Below are 19,930 nucleotides of genomic sequence, written 5' to 3' on the forward strand. Positions count from 1 at the left end.
TAAATTCCTTCCAAGTCCTCGGATAGTAGGTCCACTTGGAGATGGGGAAGGCAGAAGAGGGTTTGTTTTCCTTTCCGGGCCACACCTAGGTGGATTTGTTTATACTCAAGAGAAGCTGTTGGGCCTCCGGCACCCGGACTCAGACCTGTTTGCATTTTTGCGTTCTATATTTTCTTATCCGGTTTGTCTTCCCCAAGGGCGGGAAGTGCCAGTCTCGCATTCCAAAGCCCAGAGGGAGCCGGAACGAAGTAGGTTGGGCAGGATCCAGATTAGCTAATCCTGCAGGTTGCAGCTGCGGGATCCGCTGGGTGCCAGTCCGAGCCTAAACCCGCGGGCATTCTGCCCTAGAAACCGGCCCGCTGGTGCTATGGGGCAAGAGGAAATGGATCACTGGATTCAGAGCTAGAAGGTTCTTTAGGGAATACATCCATTCCAATGCCTTCCATTTACAGATGGGGAAACTGAGTCTCGGAGAAGAGAAGGGACTTGACAATGCCATAATGCCAAGTGATAGTAGAACCCGGATTTGGATTTCCGACTCCAGATCCTGGGCGCTTGGCATTCGTTCCTACAGCACAGGTCCTCTCTGGTCAGCGATGCGGAGCCGAGAGCTGGACTTCTGTCCAGTGTGAGGCCTGAGGATTGGGGCTGGTGGGGCAGGGGCGGGCCCGGTATTTTGCCCCCTCCCTCCGCCACTCCTCTCCTAGCTGCTAGGGGGCCTGAGCTGAGACCGGGGCCGGCCGACGTGGCTTGGGCGCAGCCGGGGATCGTTCAGGGAGGAGATCTCAGAAAGTTTGCGGAGCGGCTGCGGGGCCGTACCGAGGGATGCGCTCCGTTCTCCCTGCAGCCCCCGACCAAGTCGGGTCTCGCGGCACTGCCGAACCCGGCTAGCCATGGGTAAGTAAGAGGCGGCCCCTGAACGAGAGGAGCCCCGATCCTCGGCCCAGCCCCTTCCCAGGGAATCGCCAAAGAAGGGGAAATCCTATCAGGCCGTGCCCCCAATTCCCGCAGCTCCTCCCAAACTCTGGGCATTTCTGGGCCCTCTTAGCCTGGGCTCCTCTGGCCGCCTCTTCGGGCTCCACCCTCTTTCCTCTCTCTCTTTTCCTTTCCCCACTTCCCATTCACTCACTTCCTTCGACTCCCCAACTCCCATCCCGGGACCTAGCCCGAGTCCACCCAAGTGCCTGACTTTGTCCCAGTCGTATATTGCAACTACCGCTACTTATCCACCGTTTCATAGGGCATTAAGGTTTAAGAAAGCACTCTTCTCAAAACAAACATAGTTCAAGTGTTCAGTTTCCCAAAATACTCCACTGTGATTTCCCTTCAATGTGGATCTTCCCTCCAAAGACCCATCCATTCTTTCACAAGGCTCGTACTACTCTCCTTGTTGTCCTCTTGTTGGGTAGATAGAACTCAACAGAACCCCCAAACCTGGAGTCTGCCTTGTCCTCAACTCTGCCTCTTCCTCTTCCTTTGCTTCTCCTTTTCCTTGTTTCTCTCCCTTCCCCCCTTTCTCCCCAGCCCCCCCCTCTCTCTCTCTGTCTCTCTCTCACTCTCTCTCTCTCTCTCTCTCTCTCTCTCTCTCTCTCTCTCTCTCTCTCTCTCTCTCTCTCTCTCTTCTCTCTCTCTCATTTCTGTGTCTTTGTCTTTCCTTCCCTCCCCTCCCACCGTAGATCCTATGCTCCATCTATCTATGCAGATCCATAAACCATAATTTACTTTTTAGAGAATTTCCTGAATTTCTGCCTTCTGGATTCCAAATCTTCTCATCTGTTTTCTGTTCATTATTCCACACTCTCATCTCCATTTTAAAGATGAGGTGGTGTGTGACTTCAAAATCCAATGCTAATATAATTTAGAAAAAATATTTGAACCCATGTTTCTCCTGCTCTCAGTCCAGGATATTTTCCTGTATACCACTTGAGGATCTTTTTTGTTGTTGTTTGTTTTCTTAAGAGACCAGATCTCCTGCCCAGGCTGGAAGGAGAATTGCCACTTCTGGGCCCAGTGAAGATAACCAAGGAGCTTTGACCTATTCCATTTCTCATTTGGGTCAATTTGACCCTTCCTAGGCAGCCTGATGGGTTAGGCTCTTCTTTTTTTTTTTTTTTTTTTTTTTTTTCTTTTTCTTTTTCTGAGGCTGGGATTAAGTGACTTGCCCAGAGTCACACAGCTAGGAAGTGTTAAGTGTCTGAGACCAGATTTGAACTCTGGTCCTCCTGAATTCAGGGCTGGTGCTCTATCCACTGCGCCACCTAGATTAAAAACTACCAACTTCAATCTCCCCAGGAGGCAAGATTAAAAACTTGAGTGCTACATCTAGCTTTTCTTATTCTAGAGAGTAAATTAAGATTTAGAGAAATTAATTTACTTGCACGAGTTGACACAGGTAATAAGTAGCAGAAACTTCGATTTTGAATCAAAGAATGAGGGTTTTGGGGTGGCTGGTGCGGTCAGTCTGGTCCTGAACTGTCCAAAGAGAAGACTGTCTGTGCTGTATGCATAGCTAGTAACTTCCCATTGCTGCTACTCAACAGGTAAGGAACTTTTTCAGTGTCATTCTTTATTCCTTCAATCCTGCTCCCATTCTCAGGTTGTTAGAGACCTGAATGGGAATCCTGTCTCAGTTACTTACTGGTTATGTGACACTGAGCAACTTACTCCTCCTGTCTCAGGCTCAATTTCCTTATGTGTAAAATTCAGATATTTTCATCTATTCCAGAGTTGTTGTGAGGATCAGATGAGATCATATTTGTAAAACACTTTGCAAATCTTAGAACTATGCTAGCTATTATTATTTCAATTGTCTTTACTCAAAATGCATGCCCAGTGAGTTGTACAATGCACAAAACTACTGTGCATTAAAAGAAAAAGTGGGAGTACATATTATTATTTAAACAGGCAATTAATAGGGGCACAAACTGTTCATTCAATCTGTTTGAGTAGGTATTAACTATTTTATGGTCTTCTCTCTCACCTTCTGATTCCTATCTTAATCTTAGTTTTTAATTCACTGCTCTCTCCCTCAGCACTATCATATCCAAAGGAATCAATGGTTTTTTGGTCTGATTGCTGCAGGCCTTGCCACATCACTCAGAAAGAACTTTAGTTCAATCTAGAGTTCTAGAACCTTCTGCCATAACAAAAAATTTGCATAAACTAATTTTCCTTTTCTTGGCCTTTTAATTTTATTGTAAAGCCAGATCTTCTGAATATGCTGGCTCTGAGTATCTAATATGCTTCTTCTCCTCCTCCTTCCTCATCCTCCCATCCTCCCCTCTAGGTCCTCTAATATGAATTGAATATTCCCAGTTTCTCCAGTTGTCTCTTCTCTCCACCTCTACCCCTCCTGTACCATTTTTGCCTCTCATTGTATTCTTCCAAAGATGTCTATCACAACTGTATTATATTAGCATATTCCATGAGCATGTTAGATTAGCATATGGCATGAACATTTTCTCTAGAGCCTGCCTCACTGCAACGATCAATATTGAAAAATTCTCCATGCATATGTTTTGAAAATAAAAAGCTTTAATCAAAAATAAATAAATAAAAGAAAAAATATAGACTGTTAGAACTAAAGGAAAATTAGAAGATGAGCTTATTGTATCTGAACTACAGGGACTTTAGATTCATGCTCAGGTTCACCTTATTTGGTTAACATTTTTCTAGTTTTTCAAAATCCACAAGGACACTGTCTGTGTAGTTTAGGCATGGACCCTTGGGCCACCAGCCCAGTTAGCAAGAAAGGTCTGGTTGAGCTTATAGGTCTTATCTGTAGGATTTTCTGGTTGGACTTTATTAACAGTCAACATTTTGTTGACTTTTCTTTCCCTTTGGCCCGTGAGGAACCAGGAAGTTCTATATTTTGTGTTTTCATTGTGGTCATTCATGACCTAGAAAAAGAATTTTAAAATGTCAAAATTGGATGAGACTTGAAAACATGGAATGCGAGAATCAGAAACATATAACATTTAATGTCAGAGTCCGAAGGATTTAGAACATGGAATGTCAGAGCCAGAAAGGGTCTTAGAATATAATGTGCCAGAACCAAGGGACCTTATAACATGGAATTCTGGCTCTAGGAATTAAAATTATAGACTTACTGCATTACTTGTCATCTAAGTGAGAGGATAGAGTGTGGTGGGGTGGGGAATTTGTAACACAAGATTTTGCAACGATCAATATTGAAAAATTCTCCATGCATATATTTTGAAAATAAAAAGCTTTAATAAAAAATAAATAAATAAAAGAAAAAAATATAGACTGTTAGAACTAAAGGAAAATTAGAAGATGAGCTTATTGTATCTGAACTACAGGGACTTTAGAATATAAAATGTCAGAGCTATGTTTGAATATAGAATGTTAGAGCTAGAATTCGATTCTATTCAGTAACTATTTTTCAAAGGTCCACGTGTTTAAGGCATTTGGCTGGATACTAGGCTTACAAAGACAAAAATAACCTAACCCTTGCCCTCTAGGAGTTTACATTCTCTTGGGGGTAGGGTTGTGTGAAGGTGATTACAATATAATACAATACAAATAAGTAATAGTAGAAGGGAAAATGACTGACTTTCTTGGAAAAGGTACTTGAGCACAGCTTTGAGAGGAGACTAATTTTAAGAAGCAGGAATGAGGAAGGAGTGTTATTTCAGGCAGAAGAAATTGCTTGTGTGAATGCACTGAAGTGAAAGCTGGTGAAATGAGTTTGGGAAGCAGCTAGAAGTTCAGTTTCTCTGAAATGTAAATATCAGAAAATGTGTAGTATGCAATAAGGCTGGGAAATGTTGGAACAACTAGGTGATACAATGCATAGAGCAGCAGCTTTGGAATCCAGGACCAGAGTTCAAATCTAGGTTCAAATCTAGTCCCAGACACTTAAGACTTTGAAACCTGGATTTTTAGCCCTGATTGCCTCAAAAAGGAAAAAAAAAAAAAAGGAAAAAGAAAATGTAGGTGAGAAACCAAGAGTGAGGCAGGCAGACAAATCATTAAAAGTTTGGATCAGGGAAGCTACATAATTAAGCCTCTGCCTTTAGAAGATCATTTTGGTGGCTTGTGAAGATGAGATAGTTTGGAAGGAGTAGAGATTAAAAGCAGAGGAACCTTTTAGGAGGCTTTTGCACTAATCTCAGTAAGAGATGGCAAGGACCTGAACTAGGATGGTGGCAGTTTGTGTGTGTGTGTGTGTGTGTGTGTGTGTGTGTGTGTGTGTGTGTGTGTGTGTATGTGTGTGTGTGTGAGAGAGAGAGAGAGAGAGAGAGACAGACAGACAGACAGACAGAGAAAGAAAGTAAATACATATGGAGAAACATATTAGAATTGACAAATTTCCTCAATTAATTGACTGTGGGGTTATTGTTGGTGTTCTTTGTCCTTCATTTTCAAAGAAAATGGCATCAGAAAGATGATGTCAGGACTTGCAAATGAATTGGATTTAAGTGAGGGAGGGTGCAGAGTGACCAGCCTCATTTTAGGCACCGGCCTCAACTTTCTCCCCCAGAGTCAATCTAGGTTCAGGGTCAAGATATAAATCAGTGTAGCTGGAGATGACCCTGGATGCAGGGTTGGGGGAAGACAAGTGAGGAAGAAGGATCAGTAATTTGAATAATATAGTAAAACCTTAATTATTCTGAAGCTTTCGATTCCTGGAATTAGAGGGAAGGTGACACACCATGAGAAAGAGGAAAATGACAAGAAAATACATGCATTTATTTTTAGAAATACCAATGATTGATTAAAATAACAGCAATGTTAATACCTAGCATTTATATAGCTCTCTAAGGTTTGCAAGCATTTTACTAAAGTATGTCATCTCATTTAGTATGTTTTTGATCCAATATACCAAATTGTAAGTGCTATCTATCATTTCCCCCATTTTAATGATGGGACAACTGAAGCAAATGGAGGACAAGTGACATAGCTAGTCAATGGTCAAGATGAAATTTGAACTTGGGTCTACCTGACTCCAGGCCTTGGGGTCTACTCACTATACCTTCTAACTGTTCAGCTAGGAGAACAAATTTTGCACTTTATTTTTTGATTACAAGTCTGGCATTGCGCCACCTGAGTTACAAGGAGTAGTGTGAACTTCAGTCCCCGGTTCCAATTTTCTCATTTCTTCTTTGTGTGATCTTAATAGAAATCTTTTCTCCATTCTGGACTGAAGTTTCCTTAAGTATAAAAAGCATGGTTTGAATTCAATGATTTCAGCTATAATATTTGTATCTTATGTCTATAGTTTTGGGCAATAAACACTAATTAAGAGAGTGATCAATCACCTTAGTGCTCCAGGAGACCCCTTCACATGAAAGACAAGTTCATTTATGTTAAGCAAACTCTATTTATTGAGGTATAAAAAGGCACATTTCAGTAAGATTCTCAACAAACTTCAAGCAGAAGCAATTGAATTATTTAATTCAGTTAACCAAGAAATTCTAGTGTGCAGAACCCACATTGTGTAGATTTAGAGGTCTAACTCTGAAATAACCTTCTCCCTTGCCCAAGCCATGAGAGGCAGAGGCAGTTCTAGGAATACAACGTTTTCTTCTTTGTCTTTCAGGACTGCGATCTCCTGCCCTTCTGTTGTGTGCCTCTGTCTCCTTGCTGGGAGGACTGACTTTTGGCTATGAACTGGCCATCATCTCTGGGGCACTGCTGCAGCTGCAGCTGGATTTTGGGCTCAGCTGCTTTGAGCAAGAGTTCCTGGTGGGGACCCTGCTCCTCGGGGCTCTCCTCGCCTCCTTAGTTGGAGGGTTCCTTATCGACCGCTATGGGAGGAAGAAAGCCATCTTATTTAGCAATCTTATGTTGCTTGCTGGAAGCCTGAGCCTGAGCCTGGCAGGATCGCTGCCATGGCTGGCCGTGGGCCGAGGCATGGTGGGCTTCGCCATCTCTCTGTCTTCCATGGCCTGCTGCATCTACGTCTCAGAACTGGTGGGACCGCGGCACCGGGGTGTGCTGGTGTCCTTGTATGAAGTGGGCATCACTGTGGGTATCCTGTTCTCCTATGCTCTCAACTATGCGCTTGCAGACACAGCGCAGGGCTGGCGGCACATGTTTGGCTGGGCAGCTGCCCCGGCCATTATGCAGTCCCTATGCCTCATGTTCCTCTCACCCAGTCTGGTGCCACAATTTAAGTCTGAATCTGAGACCCACAAGGGCCTCATTCCCCTCCGAGGCCTTGAAGAAGCAGAAGAAGCCACAGCCAGTCTCAACAGGAAGAAAGAATACTCTTTCTTCAGCCTATTTAGGGCCAAAGCTAACATGCGGGGCCGGACAGCTGTGGGCCTGGGCCTGGTGCTTGTCCAGCAGCTCACTGGCCAGCCCAACGTACTCTGCTATGCATCTACCATATTCCGCTCTGTGGGCTTTCGAGGGGGTTCTTCAGCCACCCTGGCTTCTGTGGGACTTGGAGGGGTGAAAGTAGCTGCTACACTGGTGGCTATGGGGCTGGTGGACCGTGCTGGGAGGAGGGTACTGCTGATGGCTGGCTGTGCTATCATGGCCGTCTCAGTCAGTGGCATTGGGCTAGTTGGCTTTACTGTGTCAATGGACCCCATCCAAGGCTGCCACATGCCTGCTGGGGCCCTCAATACCACTTCTGCCTCCAGGCCCCCTGTGTTCCAGGTAGACCCCAGTCTACCTCCTCTACAAGGCACCAGTGGGAACTCAGGGAATCCAGGCTTTGCCAGTACAAGATTGACTTCCCTAAAGATGGACACGTCTGGTTCCAAAGCCAGAGGGAAAGTTGCTAATTCCTCAGGGGCTCAGGAGACTATTCCTCCAACTTATGATGTACCAGCATATGGCACCAGTAGCCTGGTTACTGACTTCTCGACCAATGAGCACTGGGTCTTAAACTGGATCGCCTTACTCTGCATGATGGCATTCGTGAGCGCCTTTTCTTTTGGATTTGGACCAAGTAAGTGCATGCTGTCAAGCCTAACCTTAGCTACTCCCATCCTCAAGGAACCCTCAGGACACATCCTAGTGGTGGTGATTGGATCCACTTTTATATGTAGACAGCGCAGGTAACTTCTGTCATTATAGCAGAGGGATCCCTGGGACTTCCTTCCATATGGAAATCTCTCCCCCACATCAGCCAACCTGAAATTCCACTAGTCATTTCTTTGGATAAATAACCATTCCTTGGGAAAGAGAAAACCCATTCTCCCTAATCTTTCCAGAGAAAAGACCAGACCCTAAATTTTTTCTCTGGGAAATTAGGGAGAAAGTGAAGTGGGGAATGTACTAAGTGATTTGGAGTCAGGAAACCTGGGTCTCAATCCTGGTTCTGATGCCTGTTAGTGTTGTGACAGGGGCAAATCACTTTCCTTCTTTGAAAATTGGCGTAATGATACTTAAGTTTTGTCAACCATAAATCACAACCCATTTCACGGAAACAGAAACTGAGACTTGGAGAATTAAGTGACTTGTGACAAACGTGAGGCTCTCTTGACTCTCTGGTTGTTATCATTTTGTGAAACCTCCTAAAGGATTTTGGGCATCATGAGAATGCCTGTGCTAAGAGATGCTCCAAAAGCCCCCCAAAAGGTTAATACATTTAAAGTGGGGCAGTACCTTAGAACCCATGTAGTTTTACAAACCAGTCACTCAGGCCAAGAGTGATTAAATGAGCCAAGGTTCTAACTAGTAAGTAGCAGAAGTGTTTTTTTTTTTTTTTCTTTCGTTTTTTTTTTTTTTTTGTGTGTGTTTTTTTTCCTGAAGTAATTGGGGCTAAGTGACTTGCCCAGGGTCGAATAGCTAGGAAGTGTTAAGTGTCTGAGGTTAGATTTGAACTCAGGTCCTCCTGACTTCAGGGATGGTGCTCTATCCACTGTGCCACCTAGCTGGCCCAGATGTGGGATTTTTTAAAAAATAGTTTTATTTTCACTTAAAATAAAAAAAAAAGTTATTAATAGGCCTTTCCATGTACAGAAAAGGGGATTGCATGTGAAACTACAGATCTCTATCATGCACAGTTTAATCTGCTTTTTGAATACATCAAATTTAACTTCTAGCTTTTGAAGCGATCCTGTTTGTCTATGCTTCTTTCTTTTTTTCTTCATAGAGTAGGATTTGGATCCAAGTCCTTTGATTCCAACTCTCACACATTTTCTGCCATACCACACTACCTTAGGTTAGTTATTAGGGCACAGCAAAGCTAACTTCATCTGAGGGTAGCTATACTGCTGGACAGCAGCACTAGGTATGGCATCAGGAGGGGACTGAGTTTTAATCCCACTTATGGCAGCTATTTACCATGTGGCCTTGAGCAGATTTCTGTTTTCTAATTTGTAAAGAGACATCTGATTAAATTAGACACACTTCACAGAAGAGCATATTCCTGGGAGTCAGAAGAATTGGTCTCTGGAGGCCCAAACATGTCTCCAACTTGCCATGTCAGCCTGAGTAAGTCACTCTTCTGAGTCTGAAAGTTAAGGGGAAGGGATTTCATGACTAGGTTCTAAGATCCTTTCCAATTCTGATATTCTGTGTTCCACATTCTTTTTTTTTTTTTTTGTTACATGTTTTAAGGTCTTTTTCCATCTCTAAAATCCATGTTCCACATTTTATTTTATTTTTAAACATCGTAAAAATATATGTAAATTGAATATAAGCATGCTTATTTATACAAATATCATGCTGCACAAGAAAAATCTGATCAAAAAAGAAGAAAAATGAGAAAGAAAACAAAATGCAAGCAAACAACAACAAAAGAAGTGAAAATGTAAGGTTGTGATCCATACTCAGTTCCCACAGTCCTCCTTCTGGGGTAGATGGCTCTAATCATCATAAGATCATTAGAATTGGTCTGAATCATCTCATTGTTGAGAAGGATGTTCTATATTTTAAGAGTCCTTCCAACTTTAATATTCTATGTTCTATCTTCTAAGGTGTTTCTAGCTTTAATATTCTGTGTTCTGTATTCAATTTCTAAGGGCCCTTCCAACTCAAATAGTAAATACTTTATGTCATCCCTAACATTCTATGTTCTATGCTCACCTTTCTAATTTTTATTAAATGCTACGCAGTGCAAAGTCCTTTGTGTTTTAGCTATTCCTCCCTAGACCCTGCAGTGTAGCCCTGTTTTATAAAAGGAAATGTATAAATTGGACCTATGCATAAGTCATAGACTATTAGGGATGAGCAGGGCATTAGGCATCATCAAATCTCTTATTTTTAAGTTGTCTGACTTCCTCACTCCTTTTGGGGTTTTCTGGGCAAAGATACTGGAGTGGTTTGCCATTTCCATCTCCAGCTCATTTTATAAGAAACAAAGTAAATAGGGTTAAATGTCTTGCCCAGGGTCACCCAGCTAGTAATTGCCTGAGACTGGATTTGAATTCAGATCTTCCTGACCTCAAGCCCAGTACTCTATCCATTGAGCCACTTAATTGCCTTTCATCATTGAATTTAACCCTGTAATTTTACATGTAGAGATGGGAAAAAATCAGTCTGAGAAGGAAAGTGACTTGACTAAAGTCACACAGTGAATTAATGATTGAGTTGAGACTTGAACCAAAATCTTTTGACACCCAAATCATTTTTAAGAAAGGCTCTTTGCACACCAGTAAGCTAATAGTAGCATTTATATAATGCTTGCTATATGCCAGGACACTATGCTAAGTGCTTTACAGATATTATTTCATTTGATTCTCACAACCCACCAGGGAAATGGATACTATTATTAACTTTATTTTACAGTTGAGGAAATTGAAACAAACAGAAATTAAGTGACCTAAGATCACATAGCTATTAAGTGTCTGAGGCCCAATTTGAACTCAGTTTTTCTTGACTCCAGCCAGATCCAATGTTTTATCCATGACATCTAGCTGCCCAAAGATCAAGGGAAAAAGAGAAGGAGAAATCTCTATAGCTAAATGGAACCTTTAGCTAGAGATTAGAAAGTTGTGGCAATTTTTATCTGTAGATGAAATAAATAGCTGCCTACCTAGTATGAGCTGGGGCACACAGAACAGAACCCAATGTTCCCAGTTATCTCTCCCACCCTGTTACTCCTGGTGACAAATTCTACAAGTCTTTATTTTGGGTCACAAGTTTTGAACTCTGGTTCTAACTCTGGTGAATGTAAAGCTTCCTTTTCCTTTTCCCCAATCTAGGACAATTTTCTTTATCACTTGACCCGAGCTCAGACATAGATCTCAGGTTCTGTTTAACTCCTTAAAGTTGAATTGACCTGATTCCTTCCTATCTTATCTGTCCCCTAGTCACCTGGTTGGTCCTCAGTGAGATCTATCCAGCTGAAATCCGAGGACGGGCATTTGCCTTCTGCAATAGTTTTAACTGGGCTGCCAATTTATTGATCAGTCTCTCCTTCCTTGATGTGATTGGTGAGTAACTGTCCTTAAATTAAGCTGCCCTTCATTTGCCTACAGGGGAGTGGCAAGCATGGGCTTTGTCACTGGCTGGGAACTCTGGATGTCAGAATTACAGGTGGGTAGGTGTTTAACATGGTATAAAATGGGAGCTGGGGATAAGGGAATAAAATCCTTCTTCTATGTAATCATAATTGAAAAAGTTCTACATAGTGTTATTTCAATTTAGTTCAAGTCAAGCTGGAATCAAGAGACCTAGGCTTGAATCTTAGCTTTGTATGTTCTTCCTCCTCATCTCTACTTCTAATTTCTCTTTCTTCAAGTCTAGCTAAAATCCCATCTTCTACAGGAAGCCTTTCCAGAGTTCCCTTTAGTGTTCTTCCTCTTTTGAGGAAGATTATTGCCAGTTTATCCTGTATATAGGTTGTTCATACAGAGTTTTTTTGCACATCTCCTTTGTCTTTTTTTGTATCCTTGATGCTTAGTTAACACAGTACCTTACACATAATAGGAACTTAATAAGTGAAGATCACTGAATCATAGAGCTGGCCTACACCTTAGATTTTTTTTTTTTTTTTTTTTTTTTTTTGCTGAAGCAATTGAGGTTAAGTGACTTGCCCAGGGTCACACAGCTAGGAAACGTTAAGTGTCTGAGACCAGATTTGAACTCAGGTCATCCTGATTTCAGGACTGGTACTCTAACTACTGTGTCACCTAGCTGCCCTGGACCTTAGAAATTATCATGCTTTTGAATCAGAGAACTTGTGTTCAAATTCTGCCTTTTTAATTTACTATTTATGACTTTGGGCCAATCACATCATTTCTTTGGGCCTCAGTTTCCTCAGTTGTTAAGAGAATTAAATCAGTTCCCTTGTACCTCAGAAGATGTGTATCTTAAGTGACAAAGCTGGGACTTGAACCCAGATTTCCTGTTTTCTCATCCTCTTTCCATTAAACTACTTTGTATTTTTATACATAGATTTCTTCATATTCACATACACATACCTTAAAATGCAAGCTCATTGTGAATAGGCATTGTTTAATCTTTGTGTTTCTAGCCTAATACCTGGCATTTAATAGATACATGGTTGATTTTTGTTGTTTAGTCATATTTAGTTATGTCTGACTCTTTGCTCCATTTGGGGTTTTCTTGGCAAAGATTCAGGAATGATTTTACATTTTCTTCTCCCCATTATTTTACAGATAAAGAACCTGAGGCAAACGGGGCTAAGTGACTTGCCTAGGGTCACATAGCTAGTAAGTGAGTGAGGTAGATTTGAACTTAGGTCTTTCTGATTCCAGATGGAATCTGTGCACTGTGGCCCTACCTAGCTACCCTTTTGTGATAGATTGATGTATGTTACTCTTCCCCTTCTAAGGCCTTTATTTCCTCTTCTGATGAGATGAAAAGGTTCATAGATTTGGAGCAGCAAAGGTTCTCAGAGGTCATCCAATCTAACCCTGAAAAACTTGATTTACCTGAGGTCACAGAGGTGGTCAGTGTCAAAGACAGGATTGAACCCAAATTATCTGTAGAACTAAGACTTTTTCTACTTTATCACACAGTCTCCTTAAGGGAACTGGCCATAATAATGGACTAGTTCCTGCCCTGTTTCCTCCTACAAGAACCAAATCATCATGTCTAACATGAAGATCCTTGACCTTACTGTGATCTGTTACCACAAACCATTGCCCACATTGTCCCTTTTGTTTCCTTAGGAGCAATTGGCTTGTCCTGGACCTTCCTGCTGTATGGGCTGATGGCTGTAATTGGCCTAGGTTTCATTTATTTATTTGTCCCTGAAACCAAAGGCCAGTCACTAGCAGAGATAGACCAACAGTTCCAGAGAAGACGGTATGTCACCAACAAGTCAGGATCAGAGCTTAAAATCTCCACAAACTACCCCCTTATACCTGTGACGGAGAAAATAAATCCCTGATAAACAGCTCTTGAATTTTATGGTCTGTATTCTGCCTCCTTCCCAATACTGCTTTCTTTTTTTCCTGGCTGCCATGTGCCACCCCTTTCACTTCTTGGACCCATCTCCTATTGCTTGCTGGTTTTTCTCATGCCCTCATGGCTCTTTTTTGGACCCAGTTCCCAAGAATCATTAAATCTAAGAATAATAAAATTTTAGAGCCATAGAGCTGGTCCTTTGTCCACTTTTTACTCCTTGCAGGGATCTCCCCTGAAGCATTTTTACTGATGATCATCTAGTATCTTCTAGAGCGAAGCTTCCTAAACTGTGGATCACAATCCCATATAGGGATGCCTAACTGAATGTGAGTGTTGAAAAATTTGGCAACAGTAAGAGATATCAAATATTCTGCCAAAATTTAATTTTTTTATATAAAAATAAACACATCCATCTCACTAGTATGCAAATTTGCTTTTGTCTTTAATAAATAGTAAAATTATATGTATAGCAAGGAATTGTTTTAAAATAAATTTCTTTATGCTTTACTATCAGTAGATGTTTGATTTGTATGCCTATTTTATAAACCTATCTATTCAGGGTTATGACCAAGAAATTTTTCACCCAAGAAATTTTTTCATGATCCTGGGTATACAGGTTTATATCAAACATTTACTGATAATAAATCATGATTTCACAACCCCCACATTCAGTTACAGGACCCCAAATGAGGTCATTATCCACAACTTAAGAAGCTTTGTTCCAGACACAACCGTCACTACACAGCTTACTCTATTCTGAAGTGGTCTTTTCCATATTCCACAATTCCAAATTATTAGCAATTATTTTACTTTAGAGTTAACAGGGATGGGAATTTCCGTTAGGGAGAGAGGCTGAAGTCCACCTTTTTCCTTTCATAGGCCTTATGTTTCTCTTGCCTTTCCATAGATTAAATTTAGTCCCTAACTCTTCAAAATTTTGAAGATTATGATTAAATCCTCCCCAAGTCTTCTGTTCTCCTAGCTAAATATCCTCAGCTTCTTTATCCCCACATAACTTGGCTTGACTTCCCCTCCCTTCTAGAATGAGACTAGAGGCTTGGCCCAGAGCAAAGGAGAGAGGATATGAAGGTTGTAAGTGGTAGGAGATGATACCCAGGAGCCAAAGAGGCATTTGGGGCCAGCCAGCCTAGCTAGGGGTCAGGATTTAGGAATCCAGGAGATGAAATAGAAGGGGTGGCAGCAGCAGCCTGGGCACAGGGGCTGGATGTAGCTCACTTAGTCTGCTTTAGTCTAAAAAGGGCTATTCTGCTTAATCAGATTTTTAACATGATGGCAATATCATTAGAGTTGGTTTTAAGTGAGGAGACACAACAGAAAATCAGTCTTCCTCAGCACAGTTGAGTTCCTAAACCTCACCCCACGTAGGGTCCTGTTTCGGATTCTGAAAGCCAAAATGAGAGGACTGTATGATACCTAAATTCCCATGGAGCCCATAGGTCCCCTGGTCTAAGGGTTCTCTACAGGTGACCGGTGGCTCAGTTGCCTCTAGAAATGGACTTGATCTAGCATCCTCTAGTTGTGGCCCTTACCTTCAAATGTTTTCTGGGGTTCCCCCCCCTCCCTTTCCTCTCCCTATCCTGAAACTACCTGTGCACATCTGTCTGATCATATTTTTTGTCTGACAGGTTCTCTCCTAGGAAACTGATCAACAGCCACCTGGGCCAAGGACCCAGCTCAGCTTGGGCTCAGTACAGCCTGGTAGATACAGCTACTGCTTCCTGAGACACTCCAGCTTCATGGAAGGAAGGACAGATCCAACATAATTAGCAGTTGGGTTCACTGCAGCCACTGAATATTTTCATCTTTCTCTTATAAGAAATCATTGTGTCCCACAATGGAGAGGACTCAATTTCAGGGTCACTTTAGTACTTTTATGTGATAGGAGAGAAAAGGCCAAGTTGTGACTGATTATTTCCTCTCCCTACCCCAAATTCCCTTTCTTCTTGATGACAATCAGAAAATCCTGAATCTTTGGTCTTGATTTCAGGCTGCCTGGTGGCAGATGGTGAGAACCAAACTCCCTGATTTGCTTTGCCTTAACTTCTCCCTTTGGGCTTTTATAATAGAGTATTTAATGTGAAATATAATATTAAAATCACAGTTCATAAAGTATTTCAATTTTCAAAACTTTTTACTCTCTTTTACTGTTACTATGAGAGAGTTAGTTGCAGAATCTTCTAATAATAACAAAGAAGCACCAACTTAGTATAGTTTGAGTATTGAGTTGGGAAGCAGTCAGGAAGACTTGAATTTAAGTTCTGCCTCAGACACTTATTTGCTGTGTGACCTTTGGTTAAATCGTTTAACTTCTGTCTGCCTTAATTCCTGCATCTATAAAATGGGGATAAATATAGTTCTCAAGGTTGTGATAAAATGAAATTTTTTTTTTGTTTTCCTGGATGAATTTCAATAAAAGATAATATTGCTTCTTTTGTTTAAGGTTATACGTGAATATTCATTTTTTTACATTTTTCCATATGAGTCATGTTGGGAGAGAAAAATCAGAACATGAAAAAAACTAGGAGAAAAAAAAACAAAAAAAACAAAACGTAAAAAGAGTATGTATTGATCCATATTAAGTTCTTTCTTTGGATGTGCATGGCGTTTTCCATCTAAAGTTTATTGGAATTGCTTTGGATCACTAAGAACCAGTTTTGTCATAATTGATCATAAGATAATCTTCTTGTTGCTGAGTACAGCATTCTCTTAGTTCGGTTTGTTTCACTCGGCATTAGTTTGTGTAAATTTTTCCAGACTTTTATAAAATCAGCATTTTTTATAAAACAATGATATTCCATTACTTAAAACATATTTGTAAAGTGCTACATAAATACTAGCCATTATTATTATTACATTATTGTTATTATTATATCTCAGGATACAAGTTCCAGTCCTAACTGAGCTACTAACTTATTGTGTCACCCTGGACACATCAGCTACCATTTCTGAACCTCAATTTTCTCATCTATAAAACGAGTTGGATTAAATAATATCCAAGGTCCTTTTTGGCCTTATATTCTATAATAATATGAAGTTTGTTGGCTTGTCTCCCCATCTATTAATTGGTTTTTGTTTGGTTTTCTTTTCTTAAATATTAAATAATTAGTAGTCAAGCCAGATAGGGTTCAAGCAAGTCTGGGAGAATGGGTCTGAAGTAATTGCTTTGGATATGCTTTAACTTCAAGCAGCCTCTGACTCTGGAGTCAAAGAATCTGAGTTCTAGTCCTGTCTTTGGATAACCTTGGAAAAATTATTTTATTTTGGTTTCTTTCATTGTAAAGTGAGGGGGTTAGATGAGATGCACCTCCAAAGTCACTTCCAGTCCTGATCTAAGACCTAACTCTGGATAATGTCAGCCAATTCTTCCCTTTTCCTCCACGACTCCCTAACCTTTATATGGTTCCTTGAACCTCTTGGAGATTAAGTGAGAACCCTTGTATTCCTTGGGGCAGGCCTCCCTCATATTTTAACCTCTGGGGAGAAATCAAGGCCCCTCATACCCTGAGCCATTATCCTACTTGGGGTGTCAGGTCTGAAAGGTTTCTTTTGATTACCTGGGAGTATTAGGGTCTATCTGGGACTCATCTCCATATCTTGACTTCCCTGATTTCCTTCAAGCCCCAACTAAAACCCTATCTTCTAAAGGAAACCTTATCTAATCCTCCCTTAGTAGTAGTGCTTTCTTCTGTTAATTATTTCCTGTTTATCCTGTCTATATCTTGTTTGAATATATTTGTCTGCTTATCGTCTCCCCAAATATTCATTTGGACTATTTGTCACTCTGAGTTCATACTGGACTGATCAGCCACAGTTGGAAATACTGTCCCCAGACTAACATACTGGTGTCATTTTGGACTTCTTCCAGAAGGAAGGGCAACAACCAACCCACTGTCTCCCTCTTTAGATTTTAAGCTCCTTGGGGGCGGGAATTGTCTCTTTGTATTTTCTGCATTTAGCACCATGCTTAACACATGGCAGGCACTTAAATGGCAAATTTAAAGACCCCAAAGGGCTATTCAGTGCTGAGAGCATCAGGATCCTTTATTTGGAATGTTGAAGGGAACTTGGCTTAATTGAAGATACCCAAAACACCATAAAAAAGAAGGAAAAGAAAAGCTGGGAAGAGTATTAAGATGAATTTTCTAGTCACCATCACTTATACATTGGATGGAGAAGGGATACAAACAGGGCTGTCACCAAAGAACCTGTCTCTAGGCCGTAGCAAGAAGAAAGAGTCCACAGCAGTTCAATAAAGGGCTACTTCCAAAACAAGATCCAAATAAACTTTTTTTCAAATATAGTTTGAAAGACATCTTCATTCCATGCGTCAAGATGGTAGAGAGAAAATGCAGAGGAACAGGTTTTATGAGGTAGGTAACACCAGGGCAGTTGTGTTGAAGATGTATTGATTAGTTTCCCACGTCAAAGGTCACAGGCAAAGAAGTATCAATTACTGAAGTGGCTTGAAGCTTTAAACTTGAAAGGTACCAAACATTGAAGATTCCAAGATTGCCCACCAAAATGGACAAATCAGTGTATAATGAGCCTGTCATTCAGAGAAAGATTAAACCCTCCATACCATAGATTCTTTAGTTCTACCACAGGGGGTCACTGTGATTTTGCCATTAGACTCTGAATTCTCAAGAATGAGCAATCAGATTGAGGAAAGTATGTATGTATATTGGGAGTCAGGAATAAAGATGTGTACTTATCCAAGCTGGAACAAATAACAGAAAAAAAGGTGTCAGTAGGAAGCCTGAGTGAAGTCAGAGCATGCATGTGTACAGCTAGGGGATGATGGAGATCACTTCCTGGAGCAGTTGGGGTGGAATCTTTCTAATCTCCCTTACCTATGAATTCTCTAGATGCCCAGTTTCATTGGGTGTCAAGCTGAGAAGGATCTTAGCAGTATGTAGTCTAAGCTTTATTTATTTTTATTTTATTTTATTTTATTTTTATAGATGAGGTACCCAAAACCAAAGTTACTTTCATAGCTGATAAGTAGCAGTACTGAGACTCAAACTCTAAATATACCCTTGCCATTAGATCATTTTTGAGTCTGCCTACCATCATTTGTCATTAGATGGGGGAGAGGCTTATAGCAATTTACCTCTAATAGACTGGACTCATTTCCTGGACTCAAGGCCACCCAATAGTTTCAGGTTCCCCCTAGGAAGGCTATTCCAATGATTAGAGTTAAGGAGTAATGTTCAGAGGATGATGTGAGATAAACTATGAATGCTGGGTCAAGGAGCTTAGACTTTATAAACAAACCACTTAACCTCATTGGTGGTTTGCACTTCATTTTTTATGATAATGAATAGGAGGTCCAATGAGTTAAAAAAAACTAGATAGTGCTCAACATTCCTTTCAGTTCTGGTCTTTTGATTCTACAATTTTATTGTTTGATCCTGCAGGACTGAGGAGTTATTGAAGGCTCTTGAGCAAGAGAGTTTCTGTGTTTTTCCAGCACATTCTTCCTTAGCCTTTCAAACTCAGTATCATAGAATGATGATAATTTTAGAGTCCAAGAATGGACTCAGGAAATCATCTCACTTTACAAAGAAGGAAACGACAGAGATCTGTACAAGATCACATGGGCATCTTTTTCCATTGCACTAAGCACAAACACAGATGCCCAATAAATACTAAGTGAGAGTGTAGTAGAAAAAGTCCTCTATGAAGTGTCAAGAGAACTGGGATTATGCCCCAACTTTGCAGCTAACTTTTTATGTGACCTTGGCTAAATCATTTCTTCCTTCATGGCCACTGCCAAACAAAAGTGATTGAACTGGATAATTGCTAAGGTTTCTTGTGCTCTAACAATCTAAGAATCTGCAAACCTACTTATTAAACTAATTATAAATTCATTAAGATTAAAAACTAATTAAATTAAAAGTTGTAACGTGATGGTGGATTAAGTACTAGAAGAAGGAGTCGGAATCTGGGTCAGTTCCTAATTCGCTATTTGACAGTCAAGGAACAACCTCTGAGGATTTAGCCTCAATTTACTCATCTATAAAATGAGAGGGGTGGATTCTAAAGGAGCTTTAAATATAAAATTTAACTTTATCTTACCCTTCAACCGTCCCTATTTTTCAAGTGATCCTCAGTCATTGCTGTAATCATCAATCATATCAGCATTGTAATGATATATTTCAAAGTACTTTTACTTTGTGTTATTAGAGCCTGAAGAGCCAAATGGAATAGAAAGGCAAGAATTATGCTCCTGCTTTACAAAGGAGCGTTGGGAGTCATAGAAAAAGAAAGTCATTTGTCCAAGGTCACAAAGCTGATTAGACACTTGGCCCTATATGGGTTGGGGGAATGAAATGAAAATAGTGCACCCGAAATGACTAGAATTCTACTTTCAAGAACCCTGGGATCATTCCAGATGTGAGTGTGTCCAAGAAATTTGAGATCACAGAGCAGGGGACTTCTTTCTAGCCATACTTTGGGTGAAGAGACGTGGGGATGAATATATCCAAGGGCTGGTGAACCATGGCCTGAATGACCAGTGGAGGCGCAAGCTGGCAGGATCTTCATCCCTTGGACTATAGCAAGGAGGCAGTCTCATTCTCAACTTGGCCAAAGAAGCTCAGCAGTG

At 40.9% G+C, this 19,930-nt stretch overlaps 1 protein-coding gene across 2 annotated transcripts; it reads left to right on the forward strand.

Moving 5' to 3' along the window:
- The first annotated feature begins 251 nt into the window (after positions 1–251).
- SLC2A10 (solute carrier family 2 member 10) lies at positions 252–15,767 on the forward strand. 2 transcript variants are annotated; one of them, XM_074288540.1, is made up of 5 exons: positions 252–897; positions 6,566–7,927; positions 11,238–11,360; positions 13,065–13,200; positions 14,949–15,767. In XM_074288540.1, the coding sequence occupies exons 1-5, from the start codon at positions 894–896 to the stop codon at positions 15,043–15,045; spliced, it is 1,722 nt and encodes a 573-aa protein (XP_074144641.1). In that variant the 5' UTR covers positions 252–893; the 3' UTR covers positions 15,046–15,767. The 2 variants fall into 2 exon arrangements, with proteins under 2 accessions (XP_074144641.1, XP_074144642.1); XM_074288541.1 differs by lacking the exon at positions 13,065–13,200 and having other exon boundaries at positions 713–897.
- The last annotated feature ends 4,163 nt before the right edge of the window (positions 15,768–19,930 follow it).

Source organism: Sminthopsis crassicaudata, chromosome 2 (genome assembly GCF_048593235.1).
Source record: "Sminthopsis crassicaudata isolate SCR6 chromosome 2, ASM4859323v1, whole genome shotgun sequence".
Lineage (NCBI taxonomy): Eukaryota > Metazoa > Chordata > Mammalia > Dasyuromorphia > Dasyuridae > Sminthopsis > Sminthopsis crassicaudata.